The 17,077-nt window shown below is 48.1% G+C and overlaps 1 protein-coding gene and 1 long non-coding RNA gene across 2 annotated transcripts in view; both read left to right on the top strand.

Moving 5' to 3' along the window:
- Positions 1-349, top strand: part of LOC126106601 (uncharacterized) — a 267,678-nt gene extending 267,329 nt beyond the window's left edge. Inside the window, exon 3 of the long non-coding RNA XR_007523376.1 lies at positions 248-349. This is a non-coding gene — a long non-coding RNA (uncharacterized LOC126106601). The remainder of the gene's footprint in view (positions 1-247) is intronic.
- A 6,366-nt stretch (positions 350-6,715) lies between these two features.
- The window catches only part of LOC126106149 (hexosaminidase D-like), a 125,109-nt gene continuing 114,747 nt past the window's right edge, over positions 6,716-17,077 (top strand). Inside the window, exons 1-2 of the mRNA XM_049912391.1 lie at positions 6,716-6,728; positions 10,286-10,530. Of these exons, the coding sequence (XP_049768348.1) occupies positions 6,716-6,728; positions 10,286-10,530 (258 nt within the window). The remainder of the gene's footprint in view (positions 6,729-10,285; positions 10,531-17,077) is intronic.

Below are 17,077 nucleotides of genomic sequence, written 5' to 3'. Positions count from 1 at the left end.
TAAATAAATCAAATAAATAAAATATATTATTGATGTCTAATGTCTCTGCTACTTGTATCGGTTTTGTTTATCAAACTTACGGAAAAACGCTACGAACTTATGCACCGACGTGATATATTGCTGGAAATGAAAGTGGTAACAAACCGAAAATCGGTTAATTCAGAAACCGGATATTGTTAATGCTTTTGAAGGTCAGGTAAAACTGGAGATGAAACAAAGCGGTACATTTGGAACCCGGCTGTTGCAGCGGCGCAGGCCGCCGGCAGCAGGTGGTGCTCGCTGGCCGCTGCGTGATGGCGCGACGCCGCACCGTGCTCTGCGCATGCGTCTGCCTGGCGGCGCTGGGCGTCGCGGCGCTGGCGTCGGGCGCGCTGCTGGCCGCGCTGCTGGGCCCGCCCCCGACGCCGCCCCCGCGGGCGGCGCCGCCGCCGCCTCCGCGACTGCCGCCCCCGCCGCCCCCCGGGCTCCACGAGGACCTCGTGCTGGAGCGCGCCAGGCCGCCTCTGCGTCCGCAGGTACGGCCCGGCCCGGTGGCCACCGCCGCCTCACTCGCTCCTCTCTCCACTACCAGTTCGACTACTAGAACTCTTACAAATCCATACGAAACACACTGACGGAAAAAATCGGAACACCGAAACATGCACTACTGGCCATTAAAATTTCTACACCAAGAAGAAATGCAGATGATAAACCGGATTCATATGACAAATATATTATACTCGAATTGACAGACGATTACATTTCCACGCAATTTGGGTGCATAGATCCTGAGAAATAGTACTCAGAACAACCACCTGTGGCTGTAATAACGGCCTTGATACGCCTGGGCACTCAGTCAAACAGAGCTTCGATAGCGTGTACAGGTACAGCTGCCCATGCAGCTTCAACACGATACTACAGTTTATCAAGAATAGTGACTGGCGTATTGTGACGAGTCAGTTGCTCGGCCACCATTGACCAGACGTTTTCAATTGGTGAGAGATCTGAAGAATGTGCTGACTAGGACAGTGAACATTTTCTGTATCCAGAAAGGCCCGTACAGGACCTGCAACATGCGGTAGTGCATTATCCTGCTGAAATGTAGGGTTTCGCAGGGATCGAATGAACGGTAGAGCCACGGGTCTGAAGTGTAACGTCCACTGTTCAAAGTGCCGTCAATGCGAACAAGAGGTGACCGAGACGTGTAACCAATGGCACCCCATACCATCACGCCGGGTGATACGCCAGTATAGCGATGACGAATACACGCTTCCAATGTGCGTTCACCGCGATGTCGCCAAACACAGATGCGACATCATGATGCTGTTAACAGACGTTTGCACCCAGATTCGTCGTTGAGTACACCATCGCAGGCGCTCCTATCTCTGATGGGTGATGCAGCGTCAAGGGTAACCGCAGCCATGGTCTCCGAGCTGATAGTCCGTGCTGCTGCAAACGTGCTCGAACTGGTCGTGCAGATGGTTGTTGTCTTGTAAACGTCCCCATCTGTTAGGGATCGAGACGTGGCTGCGCGTTTCGTTACAGCCATGCGGATAAGATACCTGTCATCTCGACTGCTAGTGATACGAGACGTTTGGGATCCAGCAAGACGTTCCGTATTACCCTCCTATATTCTGCTAACAGTCATCGGCAGCAATGTCGCGATACGATAAACCGCAATAGCGGTAGGCTACAATCTGACCATTATCAAAGTAGGAAACGTGATGGTACGCATTTCTCCTCCTTACACGAGGCATCACAACAACGTTTCACCAGACAACGCCGGTCAACTACTGTCTGTGTATGAGAAATCGGTTGGAAACTTTCCTCATGTGAGCACGTTGTAGGTGTCGCCACCGTCGCCAACCGTTTCTGAATGCATCTTCTTCCTGTCGGTTAAATTTCGCGTCTGTAGCACGTCATCTTCGTTATGTAGCAATTTTAATGCCCAGTAGTGTAGTTAATGTAGAGTAATAAAATTTCTGGAATACATTTGTCTAGGTAACATTTCAAGATCACAGGATGATGTAAGTCCGAGAGTAGTCATTCCAAATGCGAAATTCTGGTATACTAATAACCGGTGTGAGGGCCAGGATGTTGAATGCGAGCACGCTGACGTGCATGCATTCTGTTGTAAAGGCACTGGATGTCAGTTTCGAGGTTGGAGTTCCACGCACTTGATCGGTCTATACGGCGACGGCTGTCGTTTGTTTTGTTTTGCTTTACTATGGCGCAAAAAACAGCTGTGGTCATACGCACCCAAGTCAAAACTAGAGAACACGAACACAGAGGGCAGTTAAACGACTATACGTCATGGACAGAAAAGGAGACAGCTAAAAACAGGCACGTGGAAAACGGCTAAAAAACACCATGCAGTAATGGACGTCCAAAACTAAAAATTAAATGGCTTTCGCCATATTGCTGCGTCGGATAAAAAGTAAATCGCGATCGACAGCCCGCGCGTCATTCGCTAAAACGGCTGACAAGTCAGGCGGCAAACCGAAGCTGGAACGTACGAAAGTCACTCCAAAAGAAATGCACACTATTTTTATTAAATCCATCTTTTATTCTACATGTTTGACGGTTTTACAGTGTGTAGATACATCCTTTAGGAGCAATATTTTCATTTCTTTACATAATTTCCATCCCTCTCAACTGCCTTACGCCATCTTGGAACCAGCGCCTGCATATCCGCACCGTAAAATTCTGGACCAACCTGTTGGAGCCACTGTTTGGCAGCGTGCACAAGGCAGTCATCATCTTCAAACCTTGTTCCACGAAGAGAGTCTTTCAGTTTCCCAAAGAGATGACAGTCAATTGGAGCCAGGTCAGGACTGTAAGGCGGGTGTTTCAGTGTTGTCCATCCGAGTTTTGTGATCGCTTCCATGGATTTTTGAATCACATGTGGCCGTGCATTGTCGTGCAACAACAAAAAATCCTGCTGTTACCGATGTGATCGAACACGACTCAGTCGAGCTTGAAGTTTCTTCAGTGTCGTCACACATGCATCAGAATTTGTGGTGGTTCCATTAGGGATGATGTCCACAAGCAAGAGTCCTTCGGAATCGAAAAACACCGTAGCCATAACTTTTCCAGCAGAAGGTTTTTCTTGGGTGAATTTGCATGATGCCACTCCATTGATTGCCTGTTCGCCTCTGGTGGAAAATGATGGAGCCATGTTTCATCACCTGTCGCAATTCTTCCAAGAAATTCATCTCCGCCATTCTCGTACTGTTCCAAAAGGTCGCTAGATACCGTTTTTCTTGTTTCTTTGTGAGCCACTGTCAACATCCTGGGAACCCACCTGGCACAAACCTGCAAACACCTGCAAACACTTCCTTCCCCTATCCCAACGGATCGTGAGAATTCGTTCACTGTGATGCGCCTGTCAGCAGTCACCAATTCGTTAACTCTCTGCACATTGGCTGGAGTGTGTGCGTACGAGGCCTGCCGCTGCGAGGACAATCTTTAATATTGCCGTGTCCGCTTTCATCACGTAACCTGCTTGCCCACCGACTAACTGTACTGCGATCGACAGCAGCATCTGGTTCAAAAATGGCTCTGAGCACTATGGGACTTGACATCTGTGGTCATCAGTCCCCTAGAACTTAGAACTACTTAAACCTAACTAACCTAAGGACATCACACACATCCATGTCCGAGGCAGGATTCGAACCTGCGACCGTAGCAGTCGCGCGGTTCCGGACTGAGCGCCTAGAACCGCGAGACCACCGCGGCCGGCCAGCGCCATCTGCAAACACCTTTTTCAACCTCTGGTGGATGTTTCCCACTGTCTCGTTTTCACAGCACGGGAATTCTATGACAGCACGTTGCTTCTGACGAACGTCAAGTGTAGCAGCCATCTTGAAGACATGCTGTGACGGCGCCACTCACGGGAACAGGTTGAACTAAGAGTGAAAAAAAGCGAAAAGGATGTATCCACACACTGTAAAAGTTTCATACATGGTGAATGAAAACTGTACTTAAAAAAAATAGTGTGCATTTCTTTTGGAGTGACCCACGTAAATGGTTAAAAATAGGGCATTCCAGAGGAAGTGGCGGAGAGTTACATTTGTGCGCAATGTGGACAAAGTGGTGGGGTAGCGCCACAGAGCAAATGACGATGGCTAAAAAGGCAGTGCCCAATACGCAGCCGAGTTCATCTCCTCCCGGCGGGAGGGTCGAGGGGGGTTCGTCCAAGGCGCTGGGAGAGGCATAATAAGCCGAAGCTTATTCCTGTGAAGAGAGGACCATTGGCGATGCCACAGGACACCACTTCCTGACAGACGGCAGCACAATCATCGGAGGGAGTATGGGAACTAGCGGGCTGAGGTACGAGGACTGCAGCCTTGGCAGCAGAGTCAGCAGCCTCGTTTCCTGGCGGACCGACATGACCAGGGGCCCACAGAAGCATCACACTGGCTCCACCAAGAGTGAGGATGTGATAGTTCTCCTGGACCCGCTGCACTAAGGTATGAGCAGTGGAGAGCGCACAGAGACTTTGGAGGGCGCTGAGTGAGTGAGCAGAGGACACAATTGAAAAGGCTGTGTCGCTGAATGTACTCTGTGGCCTGATACAAGGCGAAAAGCTCGGCCGTAAATACAGAGGAATGTGCTGGAAGCCGATATCGAAAGACACGGGTTGCAATGACGAAGGCACATCCAACTCCAAGGTCGGTCCGAGAGCCATCAGTGTATACACTATCGCGAAGTTCCATGTGAAGGTCGTGAAACTGAAGGCGATAGATCGAGGCTGGAGTAGCGTCCTTAGGAAGCGAATGAAGGCCAAAGTTAACATGGGCCGCTTCACGAAGCCAAGGAGGTGAAGTGTTCACACCGACTGTGAAAGTTGCAGGTAGTGTGGAGTTAAGCGGCTGTAGTAAATGGCGAAAGTGGACTCCAGGAGGTAACAAGGAAGAGGGACGAGGATCATACTGACGATCTAAGCAATCATCAAAGCAGGAGGCATAGGATGGGTGACCATGCATGACAGACAAACGGCATTCATACCTGCTGAGGAGAAAGTCACGGCGGTGGTAGTTCAGCAGCTTCAGCATACAGTCCCTCAGCCAGGCTGGTGTAGAAGGTGCCAGTGGCCAAACGGATAGTGTAGAGACGGCGTAAGAGGGATGGGCGTGCAGACGCATGAACACAGCACCCATAGTCGAGTTTCGAACGGACAAGGGACCGTTACAAACGGACGAGGGTGGTTCGATCGGCGCCCGAGGAAGTACCAGTGAGGACACGTAGGGGATTGAGGGACCGTGTACAGTGGGCTGCCAGGTAAGAACATGCGACGACCAAAAGAGTTTCCTATCGAGCATGAGCCCCAGAAAAGTGGTAGTTTCAATGAATGGAAGGGCAACAGACCCAAGATGTAGAGATGGTGGGATAATGTCCATATGTGCTCGATTGGAGACAGATGTGTTGATCGTCCAGGTCAAGGCAACATGTCAACACTTGGTAGAGCGTGTTGGGTTACAAAAGCGGTTTGTGGGCGAGCGTTAACCTGATGCAAAACACCTCCTGGAGTGCTGTTCAAGATTGGCAGCACAACAGATCGAGTCACCAGACTCACGTGCACTCACTCACGACAGTGCTCCTCTGTCATAGGAGATAGCATCCCAGACCATAGCTTCAGCTGTACCGTAGGTCCAGTTCCTCTAACACGCACTGTTTGGTTGCATGCCTTCAACTGGTCTCCTTCTGACCAACACGCAACGTTCACTGGGACCGAAGCGGAACCAGCTTTCATCAGAAAACACTACAGACCTCCAACACGCCCTCCAATGAGCTCTCGCTTGTCGTCGCCGAAGTCATAAATGTCGGTGGTTTGGGATCAGTGGAATGCACACTACAGGACGTCCGGCTAGGAGCTATCCTTGAAGTGACAGATTTGTAACAGTTCAATGTGTCACTGTTGTGCCAGCTGCTGCTCAAATATCTGCTGCAGACGGAAGACAAAGCCAGAGTCATACACCGATCATGATGGTCTTCCCTGTCGTCAGTGCAGCGTACCCGTCTGGAGTCTGGTCTTCTTGTAACCAGACCTTTCCATCAGCACCGCTGCCAGCAATCATGTAGCTGTATTCCTGCCAAGTCTTTCTGCACTAACGCGAAAGGAACGTCCAGATCCTTGTAGCCCTATTACACAACTTCATGTGAACTGAGCGAGGTGTTCATAATGGCGTCTTTGTCCCCTCAAAGGCATTGGTGACTAACATGAGCTCACCATATTTAGTGCTAAAGTGCTAAAGGTACACGTTACAACGTGTATTTAAGCCAAACCCCATCTGAAACCTCACAGTGGCACTATTAACGTCCCTCTTATGCCACTGGCGAGAAATTTGAGTGGGCATCAGCCGTCAGATGTAGAAACACGCCTACTAACTTCAGTTTACGACGCACAACTCCTCCTTGGTGTTGCCGTTTTTCTCCGTCTGTGTTATTCCACGTTCCAGTCGAAAGAAAACCCTGACAACAACAATTAACGCAACGCCACCAACTACAAATTATACTGCAACAGATTATGTCGAATCTACGTTATAGTATGTTTCTCACGTATTGTACAATCAAATTTAAATTTCACTTTACGGGTATTGTTCTTCTCAGAAGTGCTTAAACACTCAAAATTCTTATCTTGATTGCTGTCACCTACTCTGTATTCAGTTTTAGTTAGTCACTTCGAAATTATTTCCCGCCAGAACATCCAGTCGTCAGCACTGTCCACTGGAAAATGAAATACCACCGTGAGTGCATTAGTTTCTACGTATATCAAAAAAAGTTTTGCATCACTCCATATCCGACCTTTTTATTGCTCATGAAATCCACACATTGCATGTTGTACCACCATACAGCGAGACCTTCAGAAGTGGTGGTCCTGATTACTGTACACACAGGTACCTCTAATACCCAGTTGCACGTAATCTTGCATTGATGCATGCTTGTATTCGTCATGGCATACTATCCACGAGTTCATCAAGGCACTGTTGGTCCAGATTGTCCCACTCCTCAACGGCGATTCGGAGTAGGTCCCTCAGAGCGGCTGATGGGTCACCTCATCCGTAAACAGCCCTTTTCAATCCATCCCAGGCATGTTCAATAGGATTCATGCCTGGATAACATGTTGTCCACTAGTCGAGCGATGTCGTTATCCTGGAGGAAGTCATTCACAAGATGTGCACGATTGGGGGGTTAATTGTCGTCCATGAAGACGAATACCTCTCCAACACGCTGCCGATATGGTTGCACTATCGGTCAGAGGATGGCATTCACGTTACGGCGCCGTCCATGACCACTAGCGGCGTACGTCGGCCCACATAATGCCACCCCAAAACAGCAGGGAACCTTCACCTTGCTCCACTTGCTGGACAGTGTGTCTAAGACGTTCAGCCTGACCGGGTTACCTCCAAACACGTCTCCGACGATTGTCTTGTTGAAGGCATATGTGACACTCATTGGTGAAGAGAACGTGATGCCAATCGTGAGGGGTCCATTCGGCATGTTGTCTGGCCCATCTGTACCGCGCTGCATGGTGTCGTGGTTGCAAGATGGACCTCACCATGGACGTCGTTACACGACGTCCTGTGGCTGCACGAAAAACATTATTCAACATGGTGGCGTTGTTGTCAGCGTTCCTGAGCTATAACCTATAGGCAGCGATCATCCACTGCTGTAGTAGGCCTTGGGCGACCTGAGGGAGGCATGTGATCGGCAGCTCTTGTCTCTCTGTATCTCCTCCATTGCCGAACCACATCGCTTTGGTTCACTCCGAGACTACTGGACAGTTCCCTTGTTGAGAGCCCTTCCTGACACAAAGTAAGTCGGACGCGATCGAACCGCGGTATTGACATTCTAGGCGTGGTTGAACGAGAGAGAACACGAGCCGTGTACGTCCTTCCTGGTGGAATGATCGGAACTGATCGGCTGTCGGACCCCCTCTGTCTAATAGACGCTGCTCATGCATGGTTGTTTACATCTTCGGGCAGGTTTAGTGACATATCTGAAGAGTCATAGGGACTGTGTCTGTTAAAAATATCCACAGTCAAATGGCTCTGAGCACTATGGGACTTAACAGCTATGGTCATCAGTCCCCTAGAACTACTTAAACCTAACTAACCTAAGGACATCACACAACACCCAGTCATCACGAGGCAGAGAACCCCGCCGGGAATCGAACCCGGGAACTCGGGCGTGGGAAGCGAGAACGCTACCGCACGACCACGAGCTGCGGACTATCCACAGTCAACATCTGTCTTCAGGAGTTCTGAGAGCTGGCGTGATGCAAAACTTTTTTGCTGCTTGTATATTTTATCACGTTTCCTCATTATTAAATTTATCTATATTTATGAATTATATTTTTAAAAAATAGGTAAACAAAAACACATGTATATACCAAAGAATTTCAAGGCATACGGTCAAGAACCTTTGGTGATTAAAGATTTTGAACAGAGCAACATTTGCGTTTTTATAACGTTTCCTCTTTTATTACATATATATTACATGTATACCAGATGGGGTTCCAGTAGGTTTATAAAACAGTTGAGTATTCGAATCTAAAGTTGCGTCAAAATTTCAAATCAATCAATGAAGAACTTTCGGAGATTTTTGATTTCGAAGAAACGAGCATATACGTTTGTGCTTATACAGAAAATTTAAGTCGTCATTTTGTCTGTTTCCCGTCTTTCCCTTGGTTGGTTTAAAGTCGTGGAGGTATGTACTGTTTATGCCACTAACTGAAGGCAGTTTCTTTATTGCCATATGCGTTTCACTTCTTTTATTTGGCAAGTATCATCAGTGGGCTGTAATACATGTTTCCTTTTATACATACAATAAACGTATTATGTGGTAGATATAATATGCTGCTATGTTACATTTTGTCGTGTTTTTCTCTTGTTTTTTTAGGTTAGAATCAACTCTTGTAGCACAAATTTTGTAATGTAAAGTTATCGTTTGGTGTTACTTCGAATACGTCTCCAGGACCATACACGTGAGTTAACAGTGCTGGAAATCGTAAGTAACACCGGAAGATAAGTTCACATTACAAAATTTATGCTACAAATGTTGATTCTAACCTAAAAAGAAAAGAGAAACTCCACAAAATCTAACATAGCAGCATATTGTACCTACCATATAAAAGGAAACGTGTTACAGGCGACTGATGACACTTCCCAAATAAAAGAAGCGAAATGCGTGTGGGAATAAACAACCTGCTTTCAGTTAGTTGCATAGATGCTACATACCTCAACGAAAGAAAATGGAGGTGTTCCGAACCGCAAATCTCCTTCAATTTTTCGCCGGTTGCTTTGGAATTTTGACACCACGTTCCATCGGTATTCGCGCATGTTTTTATTTACGTATTTTTAAGTATATGTAGTGCAGAAATTAACGTAAATTTGATAATAGGCAAATGTTACGGAAAAATCTCAAAAAGTTACGTATACATATATAACAGGTTATATTTTACAAGCCGAATTAGAATGCAATATGTGCTTTAAAGCAGTCGATCAATAACTTTCGGTTCAAATGGCTCTGAGCACTATGGGACTTAACTACTGAGGTCATCAGTCCCCTAGAACTTAGAACTACTTAAACCTAACTAACCTAAGGACATCACACACATCCATGCCCGAGGCAGGATTCGAACCTGCCACCGTAGCGGTCGCGCGGTTCCAGACTGTAGCGCCTAGAACCGCTCGGCCACTTCGGCCGGCTAACTTTCGGTGATACACCGTTCTGAGGAAACGAACGTTTACGTTATACTTACGTAACTTGCACAACATTACAGTTTCACTGTACCGCAGTGTCTGTCCGCCACCGCAGCTGAGTGGACAGCTCGCTGGCTTTTCATGCCGGGGGGCCCGTGTTCGATTCCCAGCTGGGTTGGAGATTTTCTCCGCTCAGGGACTGGATGTTTGTGTCGTCTTCATCATCATCATCGACGCGCAAGTCGCCGAAGTGGCGTCACCTCAAAAGACTTGCGCCAGGCGATCAGGTCCACCCGCCGGGAGGTCCTCGCCCCACGACATTTCATTTCATTTCACCGCATTATCTGGCTTGAATTAGTATCTTCGGAATAGGAACACCATCTTTGAGACTTAACAGACGTCACTATAGGGGCGGTTAGCAAAAGACATTACTGAGACTCCGAGGTGCGAAGTTGCCTTTTCGTGGCAAGTAGTCTCACCCAGTGAGTTATCCGAGCCCTCGCGGCTTCATTTCTGTCGGTCGCGTCTGTCCCCCCATTTCAGACTTGACTGAGTTGTGCTATCGACCTTGTGTGACGAGTAGTCTAGAACTCCTGCAGCCTGCAGTGCACACCCGACCCTGAGCCCTCAGTGGCGCCGCTCGCCGCAGGGCTCGCGCCGGCTGGAGCGCGTGCTGCACCTCGACCTGAAGGGCGCGCCGCCGCTGGCGCCGTTCCTGCGGGCGACGCTGGCGCTGGCGGCCGACGCGGGCGCCACGGCGCTGCTCGTCGAGTACGAGGACGCCTTCCCCTACTGGGGGGAGCTCGCCAACCTGTCCGCGCACGACGCCTACTCCGTCCAGCAGGTGAGCCCCACACCTACCCCCAGTACACTGCCTGACAGCTGACTGTGTACTCAACACTGCCCACGTATGTGATTATTCCAGACCTCAGTTAGCCAATCTCCTTCTCACACCTATCTGTCTCTCAATCTCCTCCTCTCACTCAGTATCCAGCTCCTGTTGCCCATTCTCTCTGTACAACTGCTCCTTCCCTCCCCCCTCTAACCAACTCACCTGTCAACTCCTCACCTCTTCTAAGTACACTATTGGCCATTAAAATTGCTACACCAAGAAGAAATGCAGATGGTAAACGGGTATTCATTGGACAAATATATTATACTACAACTGACATGTCATTACATTTTCAAGCAATTTGGGTGCATAGATCCTGAGAAATCACTACCCAGAACAACCACCTCTGGCCGTAATAACGGCCTTCATACGTCTGGGCATTGAGTCAGAGCTTGGATGGCGTGTACAGGTACAGCTGCCCATGCAGCTTCAACACGATACCACAGTTCATCAAGAGTAGTGACTGGCGTATGACGAGCCAGTTGCTCGGCCACCATTGACCAGATATTTTCAATTGGTTAGAGATCTGGAGAATGTGCTGGCCAGTGCAGCAGTCGAACATTTTCTGTATCCAGAAAGGCCCGTACAGAACCTGCAACATGCGGTCGTGCATTTTCCTGCTGAAATGTAGCGTTTCGCAGACATCGAATGAAGGGTAGAGCCACGGGTCGTAACACATCTGAAATGTAACGTCCACTGTTTATAGTGCCGTCAATGCGTACAAGAGGTGACCGAGACGTGTAACCAATGGCACCCCATACCATGACGCCGGGTGATACGACGCCAGTATGGCGATGACGAATACACGCTTCCACTGTGCGTTCACCGCGATGTCGCCAAACTCGGATGCGACCCTCATGATGCTGTAAACACAACCTGGATTCATCCGAAAAAATGACGTTTTGCCATTCGTGCACACAGGTTCTCCGTTGAGTACACCATCGCAGGCGCTCCTGTCGGTGATGCAGCGTCAAGGGTAACCGCAGCCACGGTCTCCGAGACGATAGTCCGTGCTGCTGCAAACGTCGTCGAACTGTCCGTGCAGATGGTTGTTGTCTTGCAAACGTCCCCAGCTGTTGACTCAGGGATCGAGACGTGGCTGCACGATCCGTTAACGCTATCCGCATAAGATGCCTGTCATCTCGACTGCTAGTGATACGAGGCCGTTGGTATCGAGCACGACGTTCCGTATTACCCTCCTGAACCCACCGATTCCATATTCTGCTAACAGCAATTGGCTCTCGACCAACGCGAGCACCAATGTCGCGATACGATAATCCGCAATCGCGATAGGCTAGAATCTGAGCTTTATCAAAGTGGGAAACGTCATGGTACGCATTTCTCCTCTTTATACGAGACATCACAACAACGTTTCACCAGGCAACGCCGGTCAACTGCTGTTTGTGTATGAAAAATCGGTTGGAAACTTTCCTCGTGTCAGCACGTTGTAGGTGTCGCCACCGGCACCAACCTTGTGTGACTGCTCTGACAAGCTAATCATTTGCATGTGAAAGCATCTTCTTCCTCTCGGTTAAATTTCGCGTCTGTAGCACGTCATATTCGTGGTGTAGCAATTTTAATGGCCAGTAATGTATCTCTGCTTGCTCGTCATCAATTGGGTAGTGAACAACACCGACCATTCTTATAATATTACGCATCTGATGTGGTTCAAATGGTTCAAATGGCTCTGAGCACTATGGGACTTAACATCTATGGTCATCAGTCCCCTAGAACTTAGAACTACTTAAACCTAACTAACCTAAGGACATCACACAACACCCAGGCATCACGAGGCAGAGAAAATCCCTGACCCCGCCGGGAATCGAACCCGGGAACCCGGGCGCATCTGATGTAACAGCGACGGTGTGGTGTACTAGGAAATGCTTTCCAGAGGTGAAACCATCACTGATGACATTTATTATTAACAACTGAGACGTCTTGCAGACGTAATTCAAGAACAACGACCAGGAAGACTGCGTGAAGTGACGCCACTCCATGATAACGCCCGCCCTTATTCTGCTAGACTGACAAAAAACACAGTACGGGAATTTGATTGGGAAGACGTCGCGCACGCACGCTATTCACCTGGTCTTGCGCCTTCAGATTTTCTCCTTTTACGTTCTCTATCGAACAACGTCAAGGCACGTTTTACGCTGATGAAAATGCGTCTTCTACGAAATTAATGTACCAACCTAAGGAACTATTTATTCACAACAAAGTAGTCACCTGCGTTGTGTAGAACCCGTTGCCAGCGATGTGGAAGGCGTAGTATACCGTTAGCAGAGCCTGTTCTGTTTATGGTGCGAATGGAGCGGTCTACTGCATGTCGAATCTCTGGAACAGTTCTGAAGCGAATGCCACGGCGTGGTTCCTTTATCTTCGGAATCAAATCAACGTCATAACGACAGAAGTCCGGGAAGTATGGTGGATGGTACAGTACTTCCCAGTCCCGTCGACCGGACAGAGGAGCCACAGCTTGCGCTGTACGTGCCCGTGCATTGTCGTGCAAAATGATGGGTGGGTTGCGCAGAAAGTGTCGCCGCTTCTTTCGCAAAGCTGGTCGCAGGTGATGCTCCAAAAACGAACAGTAATATTGTGCATGGACGGTCTGCCGTGGAGGAACGTAATGCGTTGGGATAACACCATCATAGTCGTACACGAGACTCACCATAACTTAAGACCGCTCTATACGCACCATCAACAGAACAGGCTCTGCTAACGGTATACTGCGCCTTCCACATCGCTGTCAACGGGTTCTACACAACGCTGGTGAATACTTGAAGCTGCAAACATGTAACTCCTATGTATCGGTTCTGAATAAATAATTGCCACTATTCAAGTTACAACCCTCGTACTTGAGTTAAGCACACCTCTAGTGATAAAGCCCTGGACCATACGGGAATCCTTCCAGATCCATAGAAGGTCCTCTCCATCTTCTTCGTGTCCACGGTGATCCTGCAGGTCTGTTCGACTGTCATCCGCAGCTTTGCTCGCTCGATTCGCTTTTAGTCCGCCTTTGCCGAAGTTGTAACAGACTGTCTGCCTCCGTAGCCCAGCGGTAGCGTTACGGCGTCAACTAAAAAGTTTTGCAATACGGCGGCCGAACACGGAAGAGGATATCCCGCCCAATAAATGCCAGACGATCATTTCTTCTTTTGTAACAGACTGGTACAGTCTCAAGTTCGAGCACGTTCATGTATTCCAGAATGCATGTTAGGCCTTTGTTGAAACTACATTTCAACTGTTTTGTTTCCACTATGAATGATTTTCGCCCATAATTTTTCACACATCGCCTTGAAGCTCGATAGCAGAGTTTCTGGCAAACCTTGGATGAACATCAGAATAAAGAAGACATCCCACAGAACACCTCATGTACAAAAAAAAGATTTGTTCGAAATTTTCAAACATACTAAAATACTTTATAGTTAGGGACAGATAAAGTCGTTTTATTTTATGGCCAAAGTAAGCGTTATATTTTTTCCAAACTCGGTGTTTTTTATCTAATTTGATATTATTTTTTTGCCTTATTCGGTGTTTTTTCCCTAACTTACTGTTACCTGATTCGGTGTTGTTTTTTGGCAAATTTGGTGATATTTCATGCCAGATGCGATGATTTTTTTCCAAAATCGGTGTTACTTTTGGCCCAATTTCGCGATGCTTTTTAACACGTTCGGCGATATTTCTTTGCAAATTCGGTGTTATTTTTCCTAACTTCCGTATTTCTTTGCCAAATTATGGGGTTTTATTGTTAAATCCATTGCTTTTTTCAAAATTCTGTGTTATATTTTGTTACAATTGGTGATTTTTTCCAAGTTCGATGTTATTTTCGTTGTCAAGTTAAAGTTATATCGTAAATGAATCGTTATTTTAACATAATACGCGAACCCCATGCTTGAGAACATTCCTATCATTCAATAACTATCAGTTACGAAGCTCCCTCAGCTTTATAACATTTTTATGTGGCTAATTTACAACTTTCCCGAAATCTCGTAGAAAATGCCGCTTTAGCGTTATTTCATTAGAAACTTCGCGTCATTTTTCGTGTTATTGCTTTCGTGAAATTTTCCTGTCCCTAATAATTGTTTAACACAATTAGCAGTGCAACTACACCTGAATGGAGAAATCACGCATGCTATTCGGGCGAAATAAGGAAGGAAGACTTGGATTCTACATCCTGCCGACGATGACGTCATTAGAGACTGAGAACCAAGCTCGGATTGGTGAAGGATGGGAAGATAGTAGGGCGTGCCCTTTTTTTTAGAGAAACCATCTCAGCATGTGTTTTAAGTGGTTTACGGAAACCACGGAAAATCTAAATCTAGATGATCAATTAAGAATTCGAACCACTGCAATGGATGGTTCGATTATAACACAACTGAGCCGTGAACGGCTCATGTTCATTCCATTTATTGTTCGCCTTCTTCGATTACGGTACAGCCGCCTCGTTTTATTATTTCATTTACTGGCGTCACTAGCTTCCTGCCTTACTTGCCCGTGAGTGGCAGCAGCAGCGCGTATCGATAGTGCACTGTCGTACCATCTGTGTAGCGACCGATAGTATTTCCGGGTCATCGTGTGTTGGGAAGTCACTTGGAGACGGACAATTAGTGCAGAAGGAGCTTCGGGCACTGTGCGCCGGTGAGGTGCGGACAGCCAGTACTTGCCGACCGCCGGTGACACACGTGTACCGTCCGACTGACCAAGACCGGAGCGGCAACGACCGTTGGTTGGTCGTTCGGTCGGTCATTTCATCGCTGACGTGTATTTGATCTTCTGACCGTTTCCGGGTGTTGGGGAGTCAGTCGGTTGGGGCAGAGCAGTGAGGAAGTCTCCGTGACGCACAGTCAGGCCGGAGCCACTGGCGACGTGCACAACCAGTTAAGAGGCGCTTCTTGCAAGGGTTACGAAGTTCATCACCCACTGATCCTGGACAATAAAGTTCAGTGCTCACTTAACCTACTATCAAGCCTCAACTGCTGCTGCTGCTGCTGATGATGATGGTTGGTTTGTGGGGCGCTCAACTGCGTGGTTATCAGCGCCCGTACAATGATCCAATCTTTGCTCAGTCCAATTTCGCCACTTTCCTGGATGATGATGAAATGATGAGGACAACACAAACACCCAGTCATCTCGAGGCAGGTGAAAATCCCTGACCCCGCCGGGAATCGAACCCGGGACCCCGTGCTCGGGAAGCGAGAACGCTACCGCGAGACCACGAGCGGCGGACCCTCAACTGCTATCTCTTCATTTGAATTCTGATGGTTGCTTCCTGGGAGGTTCCCGTGAGCAACAATGTGTGTGCATTGAAGATGCTAGAATTGCAACAGTCTTCCCGTTTGGTGTTTAACATAATTTAATTAATTCCTTCATTAATGAAGTGTACCAGCAGCATGTTCTGCCTTGTGGCGGTTGACGTTCCGGTTACCTGCCCTGGTCGTTGACGTAGTTTTCGGCAGTGTATTTTCCTCGTCGTGTTGATGCTGTCCAGTACGGCGCGTAGTTCGACAGCTGAGGTGTTGGTGGCAGTTTTGGGCGTTTATTGTGACTTGGCTGGATTGAGCACCAGTACCCAGAACGTTGTGCTATTGACATCTTGTCGTTTTGCTGGTCTGGTGGAGCAGAACTGATCTTGTTGGTTGGTTTGTCGGCTGCCTTTCGGTTGGGTTGCCTTCCGATTAAGAGGTTGTCGGTCTGGCTGCCTGTCTCACCTAAACGTGCGTTAGTGTTACCTTCCCAGGGTGACCCTTGGAACCTTCTGAGCGCCGCTCCCTTTTTTTACATAGTGGTTTCCTTTTTAAGTACTCTGTGTGGCCTTCAGCCGAGTTTTAGCTTATTAAAATTGCGAGGCTTTTCTTCTTAGGCCTTAAGCCTGTAAGGTGTCAGGCAAATCCAACACCTTCCATGAAAACCCTGACATGATGGCAAATCCGACAGTATGTCACACAGTTCCGAATAAATCCTGACATTAAATTAACCAAAGTAATACGATCAATGAATGAGCAAATGGAATACCACAGACTAACACAAGAACGCCTAAATGCATGTCATACCTTCCCACCGTGAAACAGACGCAGTTCCGAGGGAAGAAACGAGAACAGAAGCCAGGAGCAGAACCGTGTTAAGCTAGAAGGCCCTACGATAAGGGATGGACACCCACATCGCCGCCCGCATCTCGTGGTCGTGCGATAGCGTTCTCGCTTCCCACGCCCGGGTTCCCGGGTTCCTTTCCCGGCGGGGTCAGGGATTTTCTCTGCCTCGTGATGGCTGGGTGTTGTGTGCTGTCCTTAGGTTAGTTAGGTTTAAGTAGTTCTAAGTTCTAGGGGACTGATGACCATAGATGTTAAGTCCCATAGTGCTCAGAGCCATTTGAACCAGCCCACATCGCCGGCCAACCGCCAAAACCACCCCCCAGCCCATGTTAAAAGATAGAGCCCTCCAGAAGAACAGTATAGATCTTACGATAACACTAAAAGGGCCACACCACCTGCAAGTTTTAGCG

The sequence above is a fragment of the Schistocerca cancellata genome, chromosome 10 (genome assembly GCF_023864275.1).
Source record: "Schistocerca cancellata isolate TAMUIC-IGC-003103 chromosome 10, iqSchCanc2.1, whole genome shotgun sequence".
Taxonomy (NCBI): Eukaryota; Metazoa; Arthropoda; class Insecta; order Orthoptera; family Acrididae; genus Schistocerca; species Schistocerca cancellata.
This window is presented reverse-complemented; position numbering and strand designations above follow the sequence as displayed.